We start from the raw sequence: 24,975 nt of genomic DNA on the forward strand, positions 1-24,975 counted from the left end.
GTATGGTCACTATCTTGCTGAAAGACCCAGTGACGACCCATCTTCAGCTTTCGGGAAGAGGCCACCAGATTTTGATTTAAAATGTCCTGGTATTTCAACGCGTGATGCCATTCACCCTAACAAGGTTCCCAGGGCCTTTGGAAGAGAAAAAGCCCCACAGCATCACCGATCCTCCCCTCTACTTCACAGTGGGCATGAGGTGCTTTTCTGCATACTCATCTTTTGTGTTCCGTCAGACCCACTTAGAGTGTTTGTTGCCAAAAAGCTCTATCTTTGTCTCATCTGACCAAAGCACACGGTCCCAGTTGAAGGTCATGTACCGCTTAGCGAACTCCAGGCGTTTGCGTTTATGATTTTGAGTGAGAAAAGGCTTTTTCCGTGCATGCCTCCCAAACAGCCTGTTGGCATGTAGATAGCGCCTGATGGATGTTTTGGAGACTTTTTGACCCTAAGATGCTACCATTCCTTGCAATTCTGTGACAGTGAGCTTTGGAGATTTTTTTATTTCCCTTACCATCCTTCTCACTGTGAGTGGTGGCAAAATGAACTTGCGTCCTCGTCCAGGCTTGTTTACCACTGTTGTTTTAAACTTCTAGACGATTCCTCTGACAGGGCAGGTGTAGGCGAGTGGCTATTTTCTTGTAGCCATTGCCTAATTTTTGAAGCTTGACACACATCTGCCTTACTTGAACGGTGTGTTCCTTTGTCTTTCCCATGTTGAAGAGAAATGGCCTCTGTGGCACGTCATATTTATACCCCAGGGAAACAGGAAGTTATGAATTACTAATTAAATGTTCCTACTGATCAAATTTGTAAACTACTGTAGAAATGACAGAAATACTTTAATAACATTTATTTCCAAGGAATTGCTAGGGGTGCCAATAATTGTGGAACAGGTGATTTTATGAAGAATAATTATTTCTTAGTCAGGGATTTTTTTTTCACTTAAAATTCACTTGAGTTGAAGGTTACATTATTCTACAATTTTCAGTCTGAGATTATGCTTCTGCAATAAAGAAATAATTTATTTTAAGGCTTTTAACACATCTTAACCAGGGGTGCCAATAATTATGGAGGGTGCTGTATATATTTAGCAGAGTAGGCCTAAGTAACAAATGTGTACAAAGTTACACATGTATTAAAAGTCGGGTTGAAATCGGGCTCGGGCTCATAATTACAGTTAACGTGTCGGGCCAGGCCGGGCTCCATTTTCTGGGGCCGATCTAAGCTCTAATAAAGACTGCTCAGCGAAGCCGCCTTGGGGAAGGAAGAGTCACGAGGCTTATGCGCATTGCAAACAGCAGAGACACTCTCGATACATTTGACTTTAAGTCAGCAGCGGCACGCTTCACAGCTGCCAAATATCGAAAGATATTAAAGATATAAAATAAAAACGTCCAGTTCACAAGACCGTCACCAATTTTTTCTAGCGGAAACACGGCCATAGATGTATTATATTAATTAACTGTGATGGCCCATATTATAATGAATTTGTCAAAAAAAAAAGGTAGCCTAGGTATTATTATAAAATAGAATGCAGATGCTTAACCTCATTTCAATGGACTCCACACAGAATGGCCACCGTTTGATTTAATAGATTATCATAACGTAATTACCGTTAATAACCCATTTTATAATTAATTTGGCAAAAAAGAGGTAAAAAGTAAATAATAACGCAGATGCACCACGTTGCATGTCAAACTGACTCCAGAGAGACTGGCCACTGTTCGCTTCAATAGATGCATTATATTAATAACATTAATTACCGTAGTAGCCGATATTACGTTGAACTATTTCATTATATAGCCCACTTCAAAACTTCACCAACATGCATATCAATTGAATAAATAATCAAATACAAGATGTCGGAAAAATAACAAAAAATAAAAACAATTTCCGATAATTTTTTTCGTAACTATTAATGCTCCTAATCCGCGTTTGCGGGATGAGTACTAATTGACACATTTGCACCCCTAGCCTGGACACGATACCTGTGGTGTGGGGCAGTAGGCCCCCATGCCCCCGGTGTTGGGGCCCAAGTCGCCATCTTGGAGCCGCTTGTGGTCCTGTGCCGGTGGCATGGGGGCCACGCTGGAGCCGTCGCTGAAGCACAAACACTGAGGGGGAGGGGGGAGGGGGAGGGCACCGCAGACTATTAGTTTTCAAGAGGTTGATGGAATGTTAAGAAGTACATGGGGTGGACAGGCAACATGTATTGAACAGAAACCTATTTTCTGCATGTGTTCCTTATTTTACATCCAAATCTAACAATAAAAAAATAGAGCTTAATGCACTAATGAAATGATGCTCTTCCCCATTGTGTTTTAGGCTGCGATAGCCTCGCACAACTGGTTAGCAGTTGTCGGATTTCTGATTTCATGTGATACCTTTTGCTCCATACTTAAAACTATACTATATATATATATATATATATACATATATATATATATATATATATATACATACATACATACATACATACATATATACATACATACATACATACATACACAGTGTTGTGATAGTTCACTTTCTACGTGAACTAGTTCAAAGTTCAGTTCACAAATTTTAAAATGAACTAGTTCAGTTCAGCGTTCATAATTCAAAGATTTGAACTAAGTTCACAGTTCCAAAAAATGGACTAGTTCATAGCTCTTTTTTTTTTTTCAATATGTTGCTGTGAGCTATTTTTTTTTTTCGGTATTTTGAAAATCGAGCCCACTTCGTGATTTGTCTAGGATGAAATAGAGTGGTTGAATCAAGCATCGTAGCGAAATACAGTTTCTATCGTGTTTTATTGTACATTTAGCGCATTTTGTAAATCCCATTGATTTCTGTTGGAAGACTCATTGCTCGTTGGCCGGAAGCGGAAAGGGAACTAGTTTCGTTGTAGTTCAAATTTGGTTGTAGTCTTTTCGCTCGGTTCTAGCCCTACTGTTGAGTCGGAGAACCGAGCGAAAAGACTACAACCAAACGTAAACGGCCCCCATTTCCGTTTCCGGCCTACAGGCAATGGTTCTAGGAGGTATTCTAGTCCGCTGAGCTATGAGCCAGAGAGCTAACGTTATGGATTGTACATATTTATAATTCGAAATTCGTCTCAGCCTTTATACCACAGATACTCTAGGGTCTATAGCATATATCCGTGTTGTCTGATTACAGTTTGATTTATTTTTCACAATTTAACAGATCTTGATTTATTTTTCACAATTTAACAGATCTCGTTTTGAAGAATAATCACCGCGCCATTCGTTTCAATGGGAATCGGGACGGTCTAGTTAACATAAAGTGTATTTATATTTTTTAATTCGTCCCAGCCTTTACACCACAGACACTATAGGGTCTATAGCATATAACCGCATTTTCTGATTGCAGTTTAATGTAACAGTAAGCTGACAACACCGCAACTGCAAATTAACCACACGGATATAACCGGCAGCCGGTCAAACAAATGTTCTCATTAGCACGTTAGCCTACGTTAGAAAGCCTGACGTTTTTGAAGCGTACCAACGTCACTCCTGTCTAGTACGGCATCAAGGCAGCTACAGACCCGAAGATGACATGTTTACACGGGTTGGCCAAACGAACAAGCTTGGAATAAATATTTATGACAGCTTGCGTTCGCCGATTACTTGGACGACGCCCCCCCCCCCCCCCCCCCCCCGAAATATTTTTATTGCAGATCTCCATGAATCACACAAATGACCTTTTTCGGAACAAAAACGGCGAATTTCGCCGAAAGGTGACAAGTTTGCATCCCTGAAAGCTATTAAAATCAGAAGAACGAGTGTCAAATAAGTGCAAACGAATAACATTTTATCAGATAGAAGACTACATTTATTAAAACATCACAACATTGCACTGTTTTTAGTGCTTCAAATAAAAACAACATGACATAAATATTAAAGTGCTTATAAACTTTTTTTATAAACTCAAATTGTTGTTTGAAGGGGCGTGCCCTGGCTACGGCGTTCATTGTTTTTTTATATGGATTTTGGACTTCAAGTGGTCATCGCACGTATCTTTGCGTTTCCAATCGATAGTAGGTTGACATTCTACAAAACAGCTGATCACCTGAGTGATGGAAGTGTTTTGGATATTGTTCGGCTCTGAATTTGGGGTTAGTACCTAATTACGGGCGCTTCAACTTCTTCTTCTTGTTAGGAGCGGGACCTATTATTTGCGTGGTGGACCGGGGATTTTTTTTTAACATTGTTGTGGGAGTGACTGCTAAACATTCAGTGACGTTAATGTCACCCGTGTGGTTTCCCTTTTCCCTCGAAACCGAATTTCACCAAAATAATGGCGAATTCCGCTGCATTCCGCTGCATATTGTCAGTAGGTGCGTTTCCATCCCCCTAAATTTATGCAAACTCTGAGTATCGAATCAGTAAACTCAGATGGAAACACCAAAATTTGCATAAAAATCCTCTAATTCGCAAAAAGGTTTATCCGCTCGCTTGAGGTGGTTTTTGAGAAATGCGAAAGAGAGTAAATTCGCAAAATGGGAGATGGAAACACACTTTTCGAAACAGCTGTGACGTAGCGAACTTTGAACACACAGGACTGACAGTCTTTCCGATTTCCGCATAACAACCGGCCATAGCAACCCTGCCGACATCAACGTGTAACGTCATCACTAGGGATGGGAATCGAGAACCGGTTCTTGTTCAGAACCGGTGCCGAGTAAACCGATTCCTTGGAATCATTAGCAAGCCTGCTTAACGATTCCGCTTATCGGTTCCGGTCGCGGCAAATGCGTCATGACGTCACACACACGCTGCTTTGTTTTGCTTCAGAACGCAGCAAACATGGCGCCGCCGAGGAAGAAGCGCATTGTGCGTTCACACCAAACGCGTAGGGGCGACAAGATCCCATACAAAGTGAACATAGAGACGCGTTGTCACGCTGTCAGTGTTCAACAGCGTGACAACTGAGTGACATGTGTAACGTAACAGCCAATCAGCGTTCAACCGTCAAACTCAGTGCAGTGCAGTCCGGGGTGAACTGCAGCAAGGAGGAGGAAGTGATTGTTGCAGTTTGCGACTCCCGGAGCTCTATATATAATAGTATATAATATAATATAATTGTATACATAATATCATGGCCAACAGCTCTGTGCGCCTCCGGATGGCCGTAGCGTGGGGAGCTCTCATAGGGATTGGGCTTCTCGGGGTTTGTTTACCGGCGTTGCTATGGTTTCCGGTCTTGTGTGTTCGAACGGTTTATTAGGTAGGCCCATCTAATAAATCTCTGTCTAATCAATACTTCAATTTGTTTATGTCAGTTGAATTTTGTTACAAGTTGAATGCAAATGAGCACTGTTAGCATTGCAAAAGGCACAAGCTCTTACTTGACTGTTTTCAGTCTATGTTTTTAGTTTTATGGCACATAATGATGGCATTTTGGCTTAAAAAGCCAAACATATATTTTTTTGTCTAGACCAATTGATTTGAAAATGTACAATTTCCTAATACTAGACGCACTTCTGATCAGATATTAAAGAGCTTTAATACAAACAAACACATTTGTACTTATTTTCTCACCCAATGAGAATCGATAAGAGAATCGATAAGGAATCGGATCGATAAGCAGAATCAGAATTGTGAAATTGTTATCAATTCCCATCCCTAGTCATCACCCTATTCCGCTCCAACCACTTGATGGAAACGCACCTAATTCAAATTACTTTTTTGCGAACTTTCTAAAGAATCGCATCACCTTTTAGATGGAAACGCAGCTAATGTGACGTGTGATGTGCCTTGTCCCTGTTACATGTTATATGTGCTGAAGAACAGGAACCTGCTGGAAATCAGTTATTTTACTAAAACAGGCCCGTTTTAAATTGTAACTTTGTTACTTTTAATACTTTCCTGCTTAATAAAAAAAAAAAAAAAAAATAATTCCGTTTTTATTGTCCGATTCCGTGATTCCGTCCGCGTTTTCGTTATCGCGGAATTCATAGGACCCTACCCATCTACGTTAAACCCCTCCAAAAAAAAAATGCGTTACTTACCGAAACTTCCTCTCCCTCTAGAAGTTCCTCCACCACCACCGTCTCTCCAGCCGAACCGAACGCTTTCTCCTGCGAGCCAAACGTAGACGGGCATTACAACACCAATAATATAAAACAAATAGAGTTCCACATTCAAAATGCAAATGAATAATGGGAATTTGTTGAACAGGATACGCCCACCAGGACTTAAGTCCCATCAGTCCCATCCTGGGGTTTTTAACCTCTCCTAATTGCTTTTTTAGCTCCTTTAGTGTTTCAACAATAAATTGACTACCGGTAATTCCAATTACATTTAGCAGTAGCTTGTATCCTAAGCAACTTACACAAGTATATTTGTCAGAAGGAAGAGAAACAGCAATATATCGCTGTTGGTAGAGTAAGGAAGTTCATAGAAACAAGTGCCAAGCACTTACAATCGCTAGATTAACCCATTCCCTGTAGACATCAAAGATAGCTAGGATAAGATGCTACACGATGCCAAGTAGTATTCTTAAGTGGCAGGACGTACAATAATAGAATAAGTGTGTACATTAAGTGCCAGGAAGTACAACATACAATAAGTGAGTACATTAAGTGCCAGGAGGCCGGCATACAATAAGTGCATAAGAGGGGTGTTTGATCAGGACGCCAAATCGAAAAGACGGCTCTTTCTCAACAAGTTATGTCACAACATCTCAAAACATTCCAGAACCTTCATAATGTCCTTCACCGCCATGCAGGCCTCGTCCTGATTGGCCGCCACAATCACACCCTTTCCCGCTGCCAGACCGCTGGCCTTCACCACCAGCGCCGGAAAGCTAGCTCTGCGGATGCACAACAACATCGACAAACACCATCAAACACGAGTCACAGATCAGGATAATTGCTTTTAAAGGGCGTCTATTATACCACCAGCTAACTAACTAGTGATTAGCCCATACAAGCCGTTTGAAAATCTGCCTCTTCGTGTGCCTTAGTGATATCACAAGTGGGAGAGGGAGTCACGACGATGAATGCAACAGTGTTAGTTTTCAGGCAAACGTTGCAATGTCAACATGTAGTCATGGGGGTGGCATTGCATGTAGTCAGTGGGTAGAGCGAGGTTGACTTGCAACCTCGCTCTAGCTTGCTAGTTGGATCCCCGGCGCCTCATCCTAACTACTCCTGACAGGCTGGCTGTCGCCCTGCGGGTTGCCTCCGCCCGTTGGTGTTTGAACCTGTGTTTGAACCGTTGTTAGTTGCTTTGGAAAAAAGCATCTGCTAAATGCCCTAAAAGTAAATATAAATATAACTATGTAGGTATGGCGGGGGGAGGGGGTCTCCACTCACGTCCGGATGTAGTCGCAGGCCAGCTGGGGGTCCGTGAAGGAGCCCCAGCGAGCCGTGGGGATGCCGTGGCGGTCCATGAAAGCCTTGGAGAAGCTCTTGCTGGCCTCCAACTGGGCGGCCCTGGCGGAGGGCCCGAAGCAGGCCACGCCCGCAGCCGTCAGGTCATCCACCATGCCTGGGGGAATCGAGTATTGATTATTGTTTGGATGAAAACAGGGGCCCGAGGCTCCAGAGGAAGCACTGGGCTCTCAAGGTCCTTGGGACAACAGAGGTTTTTGGGCCTAAAAACAGACTTTTTTCATTGTCTTACCCAAGGATAGGGTGGGTTATTCAAATTAGGGCCCGACCGATTCATCGGCCTGCCGATTTAATCGGCCAATTATAGCCTTTTTGAAAATAATCGACATCTGCCAAAAAGACGCAGATTACAACCGTTTTTTATTTTTTTTAAATGTTATTGCGCTTAGTATCCTGCAGATTGCGCTCCTACTCGCCTAGCTAACTAACAACTTTAGCTGGAGTAAAAAAGAGGAGATTGAATTTTACCGTACAATTAATTTTTTATACTGTAGACTCTAACGGTGAGACCATACTGCTCAGCACACACGTGTTAGTCACTGCTCACGAGCACAGCACATTGGTAGTTATTTATTTTACATTTTAAATTACACTAATTTTTTACTGTCAATTTATTCTAAAAAGGTTCTGCATTCAATATACATATTCGTCAAGTGTTTAAAGTATATTTAAGGTATCAAAAACTATGTTTTATATGCTTTTTTTTTTTTTTTTTTTTTTTTTTTTTATCGGCCGATTAAATCGTAATCGTAATTTTTCTCTGAAAATAATCGGCATCGGCACTCAAAAATCAATATCGGTCGGGCCCTAATTCAAATGGAAAGCGAAAAGCACTTTCCCAACAGTCCAAACCACATGGTTTCCCACTCTCTAGTGCAGTGGTTCTAAAACTTTTTATACCACATAAAATATTTGTCTCCCCGAGTACCAGAATTATGACAGATGTTATAAAATATAACATACAGTAGCGTAGGCCTGCGGCCCTATTCAGCGACGCACATCTCATGCAGGAGGCACATTTATTCTTAAAAATAATAATATTTATTGTCAGCTGTACAAAGAGGTAGGACTAGACCAAAGACACGGAAACACCTACACATACACACACAGCAAGTGAGAACATGATCTCATGGTAAAAGTATTTCCAGTCGTACAGTGGCGGCTGGTGGTTTTTAAAGTGAGGGAGGAAGCGTGCTTGGTTACCATTGGCCTGCTTGCACTGTTAAGGGCTTTTTATGGTTCCACGTTCCCGCAACGCAAGGGGGTTACGGACCTCTTACGTCCTTGCGTACCCTCCTTGCGTCCACCGCAAGTGCCGGATGTCCACAAAAATCGTAACATTCCGTTGAGGAAACGCAGCAGCAAGTGCTGTGAATGGTCCGCTTACTAAAACCTGACGCAGAACCATAAACGTTCATGACTGCGTCGAAGCGTCTGCGTGGTCATTTCGCTGCGGGAACGTGGGACCATAAAAGGCCTTTAGTGGCGTATGGTGGCATAAGAATGTGGGACTCAAGTTGTTTTCGGGTGTTTTGGGGAACTACAAAATAGCAGGGAGGGATAATTATGTGAATTGATACAAATCCACCAGTGACAGCATTGTACTTTGAAAGCTGGTGGGCAGCATGACTTGGACTACAAGGGCAGAAGGAAAGGATGCAAAGCCAATTAGCAAAGTCAGGCCTACTCTTGATTTGTAAAACTAAATAAAAAAATCGGGGCATAGCATTGGGTCTATTTATGCCCTCAATGACTGAAGCTATTGGTTGTAATTTGGCTATGTTTATTTTCAGCAACAATGCAATGAACAAAGTGATGCCATTTAAAATGCCTCATGCTCCAATCATTCACTAGCATCTTTTCCACAATATCAAACAGAGTTTTCAGAGTAACAAACAATTAAAAGAACAACAAGAACATTGTTTCACAACTATTTGCATGGGCTGTAAGCCCAGGCCTCGACATTAACGGTTGCCCGCTTGCCCGGGGCAACCAAAAGTCATATTTGGGCAAGTTGAGATTGATTTCTGGTTGCCCGAACGGGCAAGTGGATTTTGGGTGGATGTTAATATAAAGGCCATTTATTCAAATGTTTTTAGAAACTGCAGAACAACCTTGTTTGGCGCAAAATAACACAAAATATAAGTATTTGCAATTGAGCGCGCCGTCTTCTCTTCTTCGAAGGTGTTGGCTAAAGGTTAGCCTACAAAGCTAGCATCGCAAGTGCAGCGCCTCCGTGAACGGTTTAGGTAGAAGGAAAATGGAGTAGTGATGGAGGAGTGCAGTTTGGAAGTAGGCCTACTTAGGATTGAGGCAAATCACCAAGGAAAGTCATATGCAAGAACACGGTTTTGGGTTTCATAACTGTGCACATGCACAGCAATAGCGATCTTTTTCACGAAATTGGACCCTCACAAACTATATATTACATGAAAGCTGAACCTCCACTTATTCCAACAGTCCAAACCATATCATTCTGTGACTAAAACTCGCAAATAACAACTTAAGAAGAAACGTCCCCTTTTCTTTTAACAACCAAAAATGAAGTATTACCTTTTGTGATTTTTGTCCACAAAGTTGATTCTGGTCAAATAAAACCACAATAAACAGATAACCCAGTGTCTGGGTTAACTAAACATGGTATTTTCAATCAATGAGAAGAAAAAACAAAAGAGAAGGTTTCTTAGGAAATAGGTAAATTGCCTTCAATCAGAAAACCTATTCTCCAGCGCAATCTAGTGGCCATATGTTTATTTGCAAGTGTTTGGCTTGGTGCATTCGAATATATTTGCCCTGAAATTTAAATAGAGGTGTCAAGTGTCAAAATTGTAAGATATCTACCTTTATTTGTGTCTCAGAGTAAGACATCGCTCCCAAATGATAACGACCAACTGATAATTATTTCAGGTGGAAATGTTATCTTCCACTTATGCTGTGTTCCATGGCTTTATTCACTTTAACCAAGTATCATCCCCATTGAATATTTCACTTGCACAGCAATCTTTCTTTTGGCACAAAGATGACATTATCGCCCTTGCAGTTGTGGAGATATACTCTATTTACTTTGGGTATGTTCTTTCCTGAAAAAATTGTTCCCCTGATATCGAAAATGGCATAGAATATCGATATTTTTCCAGGTATAGTGTCAAAGTTAGAAAATCCAGTATCGTGACTGACAACACTACTAGAAACGCGATTGTGATTATTCAGTTAGAGCTACAAGAAACGTGAAAGCTAAAAAATACATATCTTTGCTACTACCTCTGACATTTAGTTAAGTACATTTGCATGAAATCATGCAGGTCTACATATAACTTGGCGATAGCTTTAATAGGTTGCAACGGTGGACTGAAATCACTTCATGGCATGATGTGAACGCTCGATAAATAAGTAAACAAAGGGAAGTTTGTTATTTTTTAAACACAACATGTGTGGAAGCTAACATTCAGCTTCAGTCTGAGCTAGGATGATTTTTCTGAGCCCCCCCAAAACCAGGCCGGGTGCCTGGCAAAAAGAGGCCTGTTCAAGATTCTGATTATAATTTGGGCAAGTGAACATCACATTCGGGCAAGTTGAACCTGACCTGTACTTGCCCGATGGGCAAGTGCTTTTGAAACCTTAATGTCAACCCCTGAAGCCTAACACTGTTTGAGGCAAATGTGGATGTTAATGGATGTTCAGAATGTTGGTCATGGTGCTAAGCCAATTAAGATTGGGGGACTTCATTGATAGATCAAGTCAATCCTCCTCGCAGGCTCCGCAGCCCGGCCGCAGGCTCCGCAGCCCGGCCGCAGGCTCCGCAGCCCGGCCGCAGGCTCCGCAGCCCGGCCGCAGGCTCCGCAGCCCGGCCGCAGGCTCCGCAGACCGGCCGCAGGCTCCGCAGACCGGCCGCAGGCTCCGCAGACCGGCCGCAGGGTCCGCAGACCGGCCGCAGGGTCCGCAGACCGGCCGCGGTCCGCCCTGCCAGGCCACGGGCTACGGGAACGCCAATAAAACCGTACAGAGCCGCACTGTACCGCGACGAACAGTAGCGCACCACTCGGTGGAAACGAGGCATACAACTGAGCGGGGTCATTGGTTCTCGTAGCCTAGACTTGAGGGGACAACCCCTGCCTCAAGGCTGCTCCACAGCTCCCGCTTATCGGTTCATAGCGCAGCCATGCGCTATGAACAGATGTAGGCGGTATCAAGATCCCTTGGCTAGTCACACCCACTCAGGAGGACTTTCCTCCTCTCTCCCATTGAACCCCATGTTATTCACCGGCCGCCAACCCTTTCGGGGAAATTAATGGGAGTCAATGGAGGCTGAGGGAGGAACGTCCTCCCTGAAGTGATGTCAATAGGAGATAGGGGTCGTACTGTGGGGATGACAGGGTTAACGTAGTTATGTGGGGATGAGCCATCCAAAATGGCTGCCGTGAAGTCACACAGTTTGGCAGGTTCTGTGTGTGTGCTCCAAAAGCCAACTAAAAACCTCAAAATACATTGGCTTTCGCCATCTGCATGTACCTTTACTGTTTTTGCATGTTCTCTACTCTTGTGCCTAACACTTACATGAAAAATGGTGCCCAGCCAGCCAGGCTAGAGCCACAGCCAGCCGGGCTACAACCGCAGCTAACTGGGCTACAATCTCAGCCATTCAGGCTACAACCACAGCTAACTGGGCTACAACCTCAGCCAGTCAGGCTACTACCACAGCTAACCGGGCTACAACCTTTGCCATTTTTTATTTTTTTATTATTATTATTAGCCATAATATCATAACCATCCAAGCTCACCACCAGCTATCTCAATATGTATTGGTGCTTTATGCTCCTGTACATGAAATTAGTTTACATTAAATCAACTTTGTTTTTAGAAAAACACTGTTCAGTGTTTCCCACACATTGACGAGACTATGGCCATGATAAAAAATTTTTTTTATCATTGACATTTTCCTTATTGCCCAGACGAAGTTTGAAGACATACAACCCCCCCCCACCCCCCCGTCAACAATCGTTCTCCCCCCCCCCCCGGTCAACAATTGCTCCATACTACCCCCCCCCCCCCCCGGTCAACAATTGCTCCACACTACCCCCCCCCCCCCCTCCCCTCCCCGGTCAACAATTGTTCCACACACCCCCCCCCCCCCCCCCCCGGTCAACAATCGCTCCATACCTCTCTCTTCCCCCCCCCCCCCCCCCCCCCCCCAACAAATACCAACAAATACTCTAGCATCCCGTGAAAAATGTATAACAAATCACACTATCAGCTCTTACCACCGGGCCTAAAAAAAATTCTAGGGGAAACACTGATCAGGTAACATGGAATGGCTCCTTGTCCAAACCTTGCACGCTTGGAACTGGTGTCCCTCAAGGCTCTGTACTGGGGCCTCTTCTGTTCTCCCTCTATACCAGATCTCTGGGCTCTGTAATTACATCACACGGCTTCTCCTATCACTGCTATGCTGACGACACTCAGCTATTTCTCTTTCCCCTCATCTGACAAAGCCCTGATTGCAACACGCATATCTGACAGACATCAGCACTTGGATAACTGCCCATCACCTGAGGCTTAACCTCAACAAGACTGAACTCCTCCTAATGCCAGGGAAAGATTGCCCATACATGGACTTACTGGTCATTGTTGAGAACTTCACTGCATCTCCTTCTCCAACTGCCAGAAACCTTGTTGTGGTACTGGACAATCAGTTATGCTGCACCACAAACATCACTGCGGTGGCCCGATCCTGCAGATTTGCACAGATTTACAACATCCGCAGGATCCGGCCCTTCCTCACAAGGGGAGCAGCTCATCTTCTAGTCCAATCACTGGTCATCTCCCGCCTTGACTACTGCAACTCGCTCCTGGCTGGACTCCCTGCCTCTACGATTAAACATTTGCAGCGCATCCAGAATGCGGCAGCACACCTCGTGTACAACCTACCGAAATTCTCCCATGCAACCCCCCTCTTCCGGGACCTCCACTGGCTCCCTGTAGTAGCTCACATCAGATACAAGATGATTGTACTGGCATACAAGGCAGTCGATGGAACTGCCCCTGCCTACCTCCAAGCTTTGGTAAAGCCACACACCCCAGCTCGATCCCTCCGCTCAACTACCTCAGCTGGACGTCTGGTACCGCCATCGCTAAGAGCAAGCAAAGGTCGATCAACCTTTCTCTGTTTTGGGACCTCAGTGGTGGAACGAGCTCCCTGCCAATGTCAGGATTGCAGAGTCTCTCACCAGCTTCCGCAAAAGACTCAAAACGCACCTGTTCAGAGTTTACCTCAACTCTACATAGCTACCCAGCCCGCTCCGGCCACCATTGTATGTTGTACGTCCTGGCCCTTAATGTACGCACTTATTGTACGCACTTAATCTACATTGCACTTATTCATAGTACTTAATTGTGTAGCATCTGCAGTAGCTGCTATCATTGGTGTACACGGGTAGGGTGGAGCACCGAAACTCGGTTCCAGTAGGGAACCGGTTCCGACGTAAACGGTTGTTACGAGATCGAATAAGAACGCACATTTCGGTTCCTCATAACGGTGCCTGGCGTTTTTTAACTGTGTGTGTGTGTGTGTGTGTGTGTGTGTGTGTGTGTGTGTGTGTGTGTGTGTGTGTGTGTGTGTGTGTGTGTGTGTGTGTGTGTGTGTGTGTGTGTCATTTTAAAATAACAAACAAACTCAAAGCCGATGCATGCATCCAAAACTTTCTGTTCAAAACCAAATAAAAAAGTCGTTATTCGCTTCAAATACTTTTCTTTTCAAAACTTGGGAATTAATACAGCGCCGTACCGAGCGGTTGAAAACAATGTTGGCGTCTCCTGTGGCTGCCTTGCGCACCCGAGTTATATTACTTAATATGACTTTGGCAGTAATGTTGCGCCATGATGCGTGCCTGCCTACTTTCAGCGAGTAATTAATATTATTTGTAATTATTTTTTAAAAAGATATTTATCAGTCACAGCACTCACAGCAGCCTCTTCGGGTAAGTCGAGTAATTTAATGCCAACGGTAATCTTGCGTAGGCTAGCAAACACCATTGCCATTCAACTCAGTGTCCGCTGACTTTCTGCTTAATGTGAAACTCATAACAAGTCGTGCATGTATGCAAGTGTGTGCGGTTTCGTTTTTTTAAGTACCGGTTCGAGAACCGTTTTAGCACCGGAACCGTTTGAAAAGTACCGAGTAGGCACCGGTATCGGATAAAACCCAACCCTATACACGGGGAATGGGTTAGCCTAGCGATTGTTAGTACATGCACTTGGTTCTATAAACATCTTTACTGTACTGACAGTGATATATTGTTCCACTTCTTATGACAAATGTACTCATTGTAAGTCGCTTTGGATAAAAGCGTCTGCTAAATGCCCTCAATGTAAATGTAAAATGTATGACAAGCCTTTTCCTTAGAATTACATTCCACAAAAACAGTGCCTAACCTTGCAGTTGATCCACAAAACCCTTGAATCTTCTTCCCACAACACGGCAGGTTTTTGCGCCGAAAGCAGAACCTGAATAAAGTTGGATGGATTGAAGCTTAGAGACTAGAGCTGGACTTACCTGCGGCCAGGGGGACCTCGGGGCCAACCACCACCAGACCCACATTGTGATCCTTGCAGAACTGGGCCAAGATGGCGTGGTTGGTGACAGAGACCTCTGGGGGGACAGGAGCATGGTCGGGAAGAGAGTTCAAAAGGAGGATTAGTGTTGATTCAGCATCAGAGTCAATGAAGCACTCATCATTGGCATTTATTTTTAAATCCTTCAAGGGCATAGTCATCGATATGTTTACTGTGTGTGTGTGTGTGTGTGTGTGTGTGTGTGTGTGTGTGTGTGTGTGTGTGTGTGTGTGTGTGTGTGTGTGTGTGTGTGTGTGTGTGTGTGTGTGTGTGTGTGTGTGTGTGTGTACCAGAGTTGCGGATCTTGCCACAGTCAGCGGTGCCTGCGTTCCCGGGGGCAACCAACACTTGCTTGACGTGGGGCGACTGGGCAAGTTTCCAGGCCAGGGCGTGTTCCCGCCCCCCTCCACCAATCACCAGCACACACTCCGCCATGTCAGCCGCTGCACACAGGACTGACAGGTGCAGGAACCAATCAGGTCAGACTGCAAACCAACAGCAACATACAAAAAAAAAGGGCCCGAGTGTTCTAGGAAGGAGGGGGAGGTGTTATCCCCATGGTTACAATAGATACCCAGTCTGTAAATCCTTTGTAGTACAGTCGTTGTTTACAAGCAGGATAAAGATCGATGTTGTGAATGAAATTTACTATTTGGTAAATTGTTTAATGTTGCGTTTGCAATTGCCTTGCAGTTGTTTCTATGAACATCAAGTGTACCGATAGCGATAGTTCTCTTACTTCTGAAAAATGTACTTATTGTAAATCCAGTAGTGTACCGTGGGGTTTAAGTCAGGGCCTTCAGTTGTGACATGAAAGAGTAAACTCAAAGACACTCTTATTTTATTAACGGTGACAAAATGGCATAGATACGAGGTTGACTATTCACAAAGCTATATAACCACGTTTAAAAACCACAACAACAAAAAACGCAGGGTTCACCACCCCTTTAATTTAAACTCACAATCTAGCAGCTGCTTATTGCAAGGGAAATTTGACCTAAATTAAAAACTGGACTCTAGACGGATTTTAAGGAATCACTGACCTTTAAGAAGACCGAAGCCACAGCAGCTAAAGGTCAGGCTAACAAAAAGGATGCATAGCATAAGAATAATTATTGATCTTCGAACCAAAGAAAACACAAAATATGCACGCATATTTGTGGATAAGTGACCATAGTAGCATGATACTAAAAAATACATTGTTTTGTGCAAACAAAATGCACAATTATTTACTTAATTATATATTTACTTTATATATATATATGTCAATTAAGACAGTTTTGGGATTTCACAGTTAAGGAATTAGACACAGTACTTTTCAACATGGTTTTCAGCTCTCTCGTGTATTAGCTATTCTATGTATTAATATGTTGTTTATATTATATGTAATTTATTCACATTGTATCTAGATATTCCTTAACAGTTGACGTCAAAGTAAAGACTAATTAAATCAAGTCATTGTACCGTAACGATGTTCATAGAAAATAGTACCGAGCACTTACAATCACAAGGTTAACCCATTCCCAGTATTCCACAGAGATAGCTAGGATAAGACACTACACAATGCCAAGTAATGTGTGCCACTTTCACTATTTTTTAATAAAACCAATTAAAAAAACATAAATGAAAAAGTCAACCTACATAAACCTCGTCTCTCTCTGCAGAGACCCCACTAACCAGGGGCCCATATTATCCCAAGTGTCTCATTTGCAAAGGACAAGGGCATTAATGGGGAGATCTCCTGAATGTCACAGGGCCGCGCTGTCTGGATAACGGCTTCTTTCTCAAGCCTATTCTCACTTTAATCATTCATCATTCTTTCTCTGCCCCTCTCTCGCATGACATTTTGGTAATGCTGCCTATAAAATACAATTTAGGCTATTTGTACAAGCAACAAGTTACTTCTGTCAATAAAACCCGCAGTACAATCATTATTTTACTGCAAACGTAGGCTACCATTTATTAGCAGGGGTTTTTGTTCAGATAAAACCCTCTCACCCACATTGAGTAGCCAATGTATTTTTCATTCCCTCTCTAATTAGTTTAATCGTTTTCTTAACTGCAAAACGAAATGTTTACATTCAATTATTGCAAGACCTTTAGGTGATCTGCTTATTTGTTACGTCATTAAAAGGGGACCTATTATGCTTTTCGAGTTTTATGAGCTTTAACGTTGTCATAACGATTGATAGTCATGTTTAGCCATACACAAAAAACGATGTAGATTTTCAGGAAACTCTTCCTCTCATCTGGGCGCTTTCAGCCTTCTCTGTCAACACTCGGTTTCGTCCTTCTCCGCCCCCTTGCCCCCCTCCTACTGTCAGCAGGGAATGCGTCGAAATGCATGTACGTCATTATTTGACACTTAAGTATGGTAAAACATGACTATCAATCTTTATAACAACTTTTATAGGTCATAAAAGTCGAAAAAGCATAATAGGTCCCCTTTAAGATGCAGGTTGTGACTGAAACACCCTTTAACTTCCTTTTGAAAATGTCACACACTTTATCGCACTGACCAGTGACAATGCTGATTAAGCAAGTCGACGAATGCAACAAACAAACATTTTAACAAAACAATATTTGGCATGATTTTAGTTTAAATAGAACATTTGTTCATGATTTATGTTTTTTATGTGTTAGGGTTAGTGTTTGAGAGAAACATAGTCCTGCAACTATTTAGCTTCCAGAACCCTCTTTACAATGATAGAAAGTAATCAATCACAAAGATGTAGACATAAGAAAAGTTTAAAAAGGTATTGCCCGTGTTTTCCTTACCATCCACTGACCCACCAAGTCTTGTTCTGACCAATAATTTACAAAATGTAAGAGGTGACAGTTAACCCCGTGGAATCACCTGCAAGGACCTAAAAATTACTCAGAAGCTGGCTATTGATTATTAATCATGCATACAGTCATAGGGTTCGATTTCCTTGGGGAGATATGGGTTATGTCCACCTTAATAATAAAAATACCTTAATTTAAAAAGCATAAAATTAGCAGAGGACTCCTACTTAAAATAACTGCTAAAAGTTACTCATAGACGGAGCAATATCTCAAACAGAGGAGGGTCTTTAGCTTAAGCCCTAGGTCTTACATTTAAACACAGACACGTATCTGATCGCCACACTAAATGCCTGCCAGGCTTAACTGCAATATATTTTGATCAGCTGGAACTGGAATTTTCGGTTTTGCATTACGCAGATAAAATACATTTACATGCTGTGTGTGTGTGTGTGTGTGTGTGTGTGTGTGTGTGTGTGTGTGTGTGTGTGTGTGTGTGTGTGTGTGTGTGTGTGTGTGTGTGTGTGTGTGTGTGTGTGTGTGTGTTCACTCGTTGATTGGATTCACTCACTCAATCACATGACTAACATCGCCTTCATTAAATTTTGAAACAAAAAAAAGGTCTTTATGTCCCCCATGTAATTATTGAATCCACTGACATTTTACCAACATTGTATAAAACTAAACATATATCCGGAGTGTGGAAGAATAAATCATAGATATCATATGCTCCTTAGACCAATAAAACAAGGACTAGGACATGCAGATTGACAAAAACGTAACGTTTTTTAGGACCAGTCTGCCTGTTTTGGTCGATTTGTTTTTTTCAGATTAAACACACACACACACACACACACACACACACACACACACACACACACACACACACACACACACACACACACACACACACACACACACACACACACACACACACACACACACACACACACACACACACACACACACACGTTTAAGAAGATCCCATTAAAGCACAAACATTTTAGAAAATAAAAGTATTAGTGAGTATTCTGAACGGGGCTTAAAGAAGTTTAAAGATACTCGTTTCTCACCTGGGATGTTAGGACTCTTCTGATGTAAGAGAGGCGAAAGGTCCGGGGATGAGTCACGAGCGGTCAGCCAGATGTGAGGTCTGCTCCTCCTCGCGCTACTGGACGTCTGCTGCTCCTCCTCGCGCTGCAAAGTATCAATAACGCAGACCACGCGGGCAACTTTACCGACAGCCGCGTGCGATGCCACACTTTCTAACTGTTAAACTGAAAGATTAAACTCACAATTGGGCTGTTTTCAAGCTTGACAAAGGTCAAACAAGTCCACTCAGTGTGGTGGACAAGTTGAATTGGCGCTGCGCGAACACTTACAAGAATGTGTTGCACACTTTTTTTCTCTTCCTGACTACGCGCCGCGAGTGGCATCATGGGACTTGTTGTTTTATTTGGTTGGTGCTAGATTCAGTAGTATTTTGCTTCAGAAATGTGAGTTTGTTTCGATGTTCAACATTGAGACATCTTATATTTTGAAACTTAATAGGAGAATAGCAAACTCTATTAAAAAAATAGATTAAACAGTCCTATATTGTGGATTACCAGATACACCCTATAAACTACATATTTTCTCTTATTCCTAAAAACGACATGTTCTTTATTTGTTTGTGTTACAATCAAATACAGAAAAGGCTAATTAATATCATAACCTTTGTAACATGATTAAATCTTTTCTTCCCCACGGTTCACTTGTTTCAAATCTATTGGTCATCATTTCCTGATGTAGGCCTCATCAAACACTTTATATATCACTTTCAGGCCAGCTATCACATTGTTTCACTCTTAGTTTTCAGGACACCAATGAGAATACATTAAAGCAAATGGCAGATGGCAGTTATATCAGCATTGTGGTTGAAAAATTAAAGCATTTTATACAACAGTTCCATCTTATTAAATTAAGACGGTCTCATGCGAAATCCTCAAAAAATGGCCCCCTCGAGGTGGTCTCCGGGGCGGCCATCTTTAAAAGTTTAAAAACATGGTTAACAGTAAAAGCACAGACTACAATAGGGGGAACAGGTAACCAGTGTTTCTTTTGGGGTTTATCACATAAATTGCGACTTCTGCGAGTCCTTTAAGTCCCTTTTAGCGCCAATTTTAGCCTTCCTTTGTCAAAACAGCTGCAATTCCGGAGCAGCAAAGAGTTCACTTCCCAGGGACGAGCTCTGTAAGGCAAAGATGGTCACGCCTGAACTGTACGCCGCTGGGATCGCGATGTGCGTTGCCTTGGACTGACTTCCTTGTTCTTCTTCCAGGACCATCTGCCTCACTTGACCTTACAGGATGGAAAAAGTCAATCACATGTTTCAACAGAGGTTGTAATACATGTTTAAAAAAATATTTATGGAAAACATGACCGGCTGATATTAGGTGAATTGGGACATTTAGCAGAAGCTTTTATCCAAAGCGGCTAACACCGGTTGAAACATAGATGCCCAGGCAACAGCCAGCTCATCAGGAGCAGTAAAGGTGGGGTGTCTTGCTCAGTGACACCTAGACTGCTAGGAGGAGCTTGGGATCGAACTAGCAACCTTCTGGTTACAAGTCAACCACCACTACCTCCTGAGCTTAGCAGACCACTCTAAGGGCACCTAATCCATTCAGAACCAAAATTCCCTGTTTCGAGTTTGTCAAGGTACGGTGGCCCAGGGTTAACTGCTTTAGTAGCATACACACATCACTGATCTCATTCAAAAAGCACAGGTATCAAACTCTCAAATCAATTGAATGATGAGAATACAACGGGTTGTATTCTCATGTGCGTATTCTCAACGGGTTCCGGCCAAAATGCCTCTGGACATGATTGGATAGGCGCTTGACCAATCATAGCAACGGAGCGTGTGCTGCAGCACTGAGCGACGAAAAAACATCTTTCATCTCAGCAAAAGTAGGGTCGTTTTTTATTCTTTTCGAGAAAATATAGCGTCCGGTATGTTTAATACTGTATCGATAGCAGAATCAACAGACCATTCTGCATCAATGGCAGCAATCTTTGTTGTTGTTGAAAATGCCTCTACGGCACTCCTCTGTCATCATATTTATCCCGCCTCATATTAGATAAACGGTTAGGATTGGTTGGTCTATCTTTGAAAATTGCAAATCTGCGTTTCAGCCCACCTTCCACATCCATGGTCTTCCAGCGAGGGTCTTCAAATCCCTCTGATAGGTTGAACTGATGGCAGGGCAGGCTCAATCTCTGCAGCACGTCCTCCCGGCGAATCAGCAACACTGACTCAGTGCACAGGCGTTTGTGCAGCTCGCTTTCACTCACTATCCGGAAACACACACAAACACACAATAAGAACACCTGTGACCTCTCAAATGACAGAGAGGCGAGACAGACACAGGAGAGACAGAGAGAGGATGGAGCCAGGGGAGGGAGGAGATACTGAGCGAGCGAGCGAGCAAGAGAGAGAGAGGAGGAACAGAGAGAGGAGTGAAAAAGAGACAGAGGAGAGGGACAGAGGAGGGATGGAGAGGAGAGACCAAAAGGTGAGACAGAGAGAGGAGACAGAGAGAGAGGAAATACAGAAAGAGGAGTCAGAGAGGAGAGAAAGAGAGAGGAGGGACAAAGAGAGAAAGAGAGGAGAGATAGAGAGAGGAGGGACAGAGAGAAGAGAGACAAAGAGACAGAGAGAAGAGAGATAGAGAGGGGAGACAGAGAGAAGAGAGACAAAGAGACAGAGAGGAGACAGAGACAGGAGGGACAGAGAGGAGAGACAGAAGACAGAGAGAGGAGAGACAGAGGAGAGACAGAAGACAGTGAGAGGAGAGACCGAGAGAGATGAGACAGAGAGAGGAGAGACAGAGGGGAGAGACATAAGACAGAGAGAGGGGAGACAGAGAGGAGAGACAGAATACAGTGAGAGGAGAGACAGAGAGAGAGGAGAGAGAGTGGAGAGAGAGGAGACAGAGAGGAGGCAGAGCTCAAAGGACATAAGCGCTCCACCCACCCACGTCGAGGGGGTTGGCCATGAAGACTGCTCCACCCGGCGCCACGCCGAATATCAGCTGGTGGTGCCAGGCGTCCGGCATCTCCTCGCCTGCGGGCACAGCCACCTGCATGTTCATGGTCGCCACGGGAACGGCTCCCTTACGGATCCAGCCGGCCAGCCAGGGGCCCAGCCTGACGCTCCGGCGGGGGTGATGGTGGAAGAAGCGGCCCACCACCCGGCCGCCACTGAGCTCCGACGCACCCCTGATGAGCTGGGCGTGCGTGGCGCCTGCGAGCGCAGGAAGTGAACAGTTGACCACAATGCTGTACAATTCAATTATCTACATACAAATAAGCTAAATCCAATTAACAGCACAAAAATTGACACTCTAGACAATAATACAACTTATATGGAGTTAAATGCAAGAGAATAGAACAACATTGGTAGATTAGTCGACTGTCGTCAAGTGATAATTTCTCGATTTATGGATTTATCCGATTATTATCTGTGATCGGACATCCTGTCCTAATTTTCGGACATCCTGATCCGAATTTCCGGATCTGGTTGATTTCAAGGAGTCAGGAAGTAGGACGGACAACCGCTAGCTAGCTAACCAACAGAGTCATCAATGCCCTAGCCATGTCGGGAATGTCTGTCCTATGTTGGGTTTTGCCTGATTAACAAGGAAGTTGTTTCAAAGAATTCCTTAGACTTAGAATTCACGAGCCCTCTCACGAGTCACAGTTTTGATTAATTTCCCAAATCAGCTTAAAATCTGGGTGGATGTGGGTGTTTCGCTTTCTTTCGCTCCGTATTTCTTCCAACTAGAGCTGTCAGTTAAACGCGTTATTAACGGAGTTAACGCAAACCAATTTTAACGGCGTTAAAAAAATTATCGCGCGATTAACGCAATTATTTTATTACAAAAAAAAAATATATATATATTTTTTTTTTTCTTTGGCCCAAAACAAAGAAGTAGCCTGACTGCTATGTTCAAATGACATTTGTTCAAAGCAGTCGTTTAATTGCACTATAGGCTCTTTTTTTGTATCGTCCTGTTTTGATCAGTATATGCCAATGTTGTTATCAATAAAAAATCATTTGCACAAGGCAAGCCGATGCACTTCACCATGTTGATAAGAGAATTAAAATGAGAAGAATTATGGGACAAAAAAAATCAAGGGATATTTAGCATAGAAAAATAATTTGCGATCAATCGCGATTAATCGTGAGTTAACTATGACATTAATGCGATTAATCACGATTAAATATTTTAATCGCTTGACAGCTCTACTTCCAACCAATCAGGTGGCTAAAGTCAGTGTTTGCGTGCGTACGTGCGTGAATGCCGAACATAAACTCGATCAGCGGTTCTACAGTGTCTGTAAAGGTTTCCGATCCTCACCACGTGGCCGGATCCGATCCAATCCATGAGAATTGATAGTTCAGATCCGAACAGATTTAAATTCGTACCCGCCTCGCTCCGCGACAGCAAGTAATCCGGCAGCGGCGCCTCGTTCCGTCGCAGGCGCGTCCGGACGCAGCTGTTGGCGTCTTCCTCTTTGGCTTCGGCCCCCAGCACCCGCACCACGTCCAGAACCGCCGTGGCCCCGCAGGCCGAAACCCCGATCTGCAGCGTCTGCCTCTCCAGCGCCTCCTCCAGGGACCACAGCATGGCTCCCTCCTGCAGCGACCACGGCATGGCTCCCTCCCTCCCTGCGAGCTCCGGCTCACTGCCGCCGCCTGCTGGCTGGACGCTCGCCTGCGGTGCGTCCATTAGTCGTGGGGCAACTCCTGTCGGGCATTTGGGTAAAAGTTGCCGTTGTTAAGGTTTAAGAGCTGTATAGAAGTGTCATTTGGTAGAATTTTCTTCCTCATTCTCCTTAACAACTCTCAAATCGGACCTACTACATCTGTTGACGTCACAAATGTACGTGTCCTGTCCACCTAGATGTATGATGGATAGATGAGCAACGTTTGCTACAGTCCACTGGGTAGGCTGGTGGACTGATCTATCCAGGACACATCTAGGTGGACACGCCCACTTGTGATGCCACGAGAGGTGGAACTTCGAAACTTCTTGTAATGGCTAATCACACCTTGTGGTATAATATGGGACCTTTAAATCATTTCATCATTAAGATCCCCTTAAGGTGCCTTTGCCATCTGGTTGTGTAGATTTTTTAACTCATTAAAGTTTATCAATGCACGCTGCTCGAGCAACAATGTTGTACACATTAAGAGGTCGTCGCACTCTATTATTGACCAAGATAGTTCGTTTTGGAGTCTATTTTCTGTCCAAAGAATATTATCATATGACGGGCACATAATTAGGAAGAGTAGTTGCAGAACCTTAGCAGAAGTAAAGTCATTTTCTATTGGATGGGTTATTAACGATCCTCCATACATCCATCATATAGCGTCTACATTTGACGAGACATAAATAGCAGTAATGTTGGTCGCTTAATGCACTGGCGAAAGTAGACTGAGAAGGGGGCACTTACTAAAAAACGTGTATGGATACTTCTTGTACAATTTGTATTTACTTGCGAGGCCGTTCAAAGTTTTAAAGATCCTGCAGGCATGCGTTAATTAACAGACTAAAAGTGAAATGCGCTTCTGGACATGTCCTTTGTGTAAACAACGCAGTGTTGGCAATGCGCATGCGCTGCCAGGTTTGCTTCTGCGCCTGCGCGCGTTTTGCTGTCCATCAACGCACTAACAAAAATAATCACGAGTTACCTCTGATGGACGGTGTGAACATAAACTAGGACACATAATATTTAAAGCATGGCAAAATAAAAATAGAAACAGGTTAATTATAAAATATTAAATACCAAAAATATGATATGTAGATTAAACAAAAAAAAAGAAACACACTACCACGGATGTTCATAAATAAGTAGAATATAAAATGCTAAACAGCGATAGGTTATATAATTTGAAAGTAAGTTTTGAAGCGCTATTGTAGATGTGTGGCCGTTAAATACTTTTAACATGACACACATTAAAGACTAGGCCACCACAATCTTTGAAAAGTATTCCCTACCAGCCACTAGGTAGGCAGTATTGCTCCACCACACCGACGCAAACGGAGAAGCACCTGGAGACCTGGGGCCGTATTCACAAAGGATCTGAAGGCGGCTGCATGCTTCAGCGTTGGTGTTACGTTGTTGCGCAA

The 24,975-nt window shown here is 43.4% G+C and overlaps 2 protein-coding genes across 2 annotated transcripts in view; both read right to left on the bottom strand.

The window, feature by feature from the left end:
• The window catches only part of LOC130382701 (trifunctional purine biosynthetic protein adenosine-3-like), a 30,764-nt gene extending 11,581 nt beyond the window's left edge, over nucleotides 1-19,183 (bottom strand). Inside the window, exons 1-7 of the mRNA XM_056590580.1 lie at nucleotides 18,868-19,183; nucleotides 15,301-15,465; nucleotides 14,952-15,047; nucleotides 7,325-7,499; nucleotides 6,708-6,819; nucleotides 6,017-6,085; nucleotides 1,992-2,117 (exon numbers count right to left, since the gene is read on the bottom strand). Coding sequence (XP_056446555.1) covers nucleotides 1,992-2,117; nucleotides 6,017-6,085; nucleotides 6,708-6,819; nucleotides 7,325-7,499; nucleotides 14,952-15,047; nucleotides 15,301-15,445 — 723 coding nt within the window. The 5' untranslated portion in view covers nucleotides 15,446-15,465; nucleotides 18,868-19,183. The remainder of the gene's footprint in view (nucleotides 1-1,991; nucleotides 2,118-6,016; nucleotides 6,086-6,707; nucleotides 6,820-7,324; nucleotides 7,500-14,951; nucleotides 15,048-15,300; nucleotides 15,466-18,867) is intronic.
• Nucleotides 19,184-19,240: 57 nt separating this feature from the next.
• LOC130383093 (uncharacterized) lies at nucleotides 19,241-24,456 on the bottom strand. Its single transcript, XM_056591142.1, has 5 exons — nucleotides 24,299-24,456; nucleotides 23,268-23,588; nucleotides 21,813-22,082; nucleotides 20,977-21,129; nucleotides 19,241-20,134 (listed from the first exon to the last, which is right to left on the bottom strand). The coding sequence occupies exons 2-5, from the start codon at nucleotides 23,569-23,571 to the stop codon at nucleotides 19,971-19,973; spliced, it is 891 nt and encodes a 296-aa protein (XP_056447117.1). The 5' UTR covers nucleotides 23,572-23,588; nucleotides 24,299-24,456; the 3' UTR covers nucleotides 19,241-19,970.
• Nucleotides 24,457-24,975: the final 519 nt, after the last annotated feature.

The sequence above is a fragment of the Gadus chalcogrammus genome, chromosome 5 (assembly GCF_026213295.1).
Source record: "Gadus chalcogrammus isolate NIFS_2021 chromosome 5, NIFS_Gcha_1.0, whole genome shotgun sequence".
In the NCBI taxonomy this organism is placed as follows: domain Eukaryota; kingdom Metazoa; phylum Chordata; class Actinopteri; order Gadiformes; family Gadidae; genus Gadus; species Gadus chalcogrammus.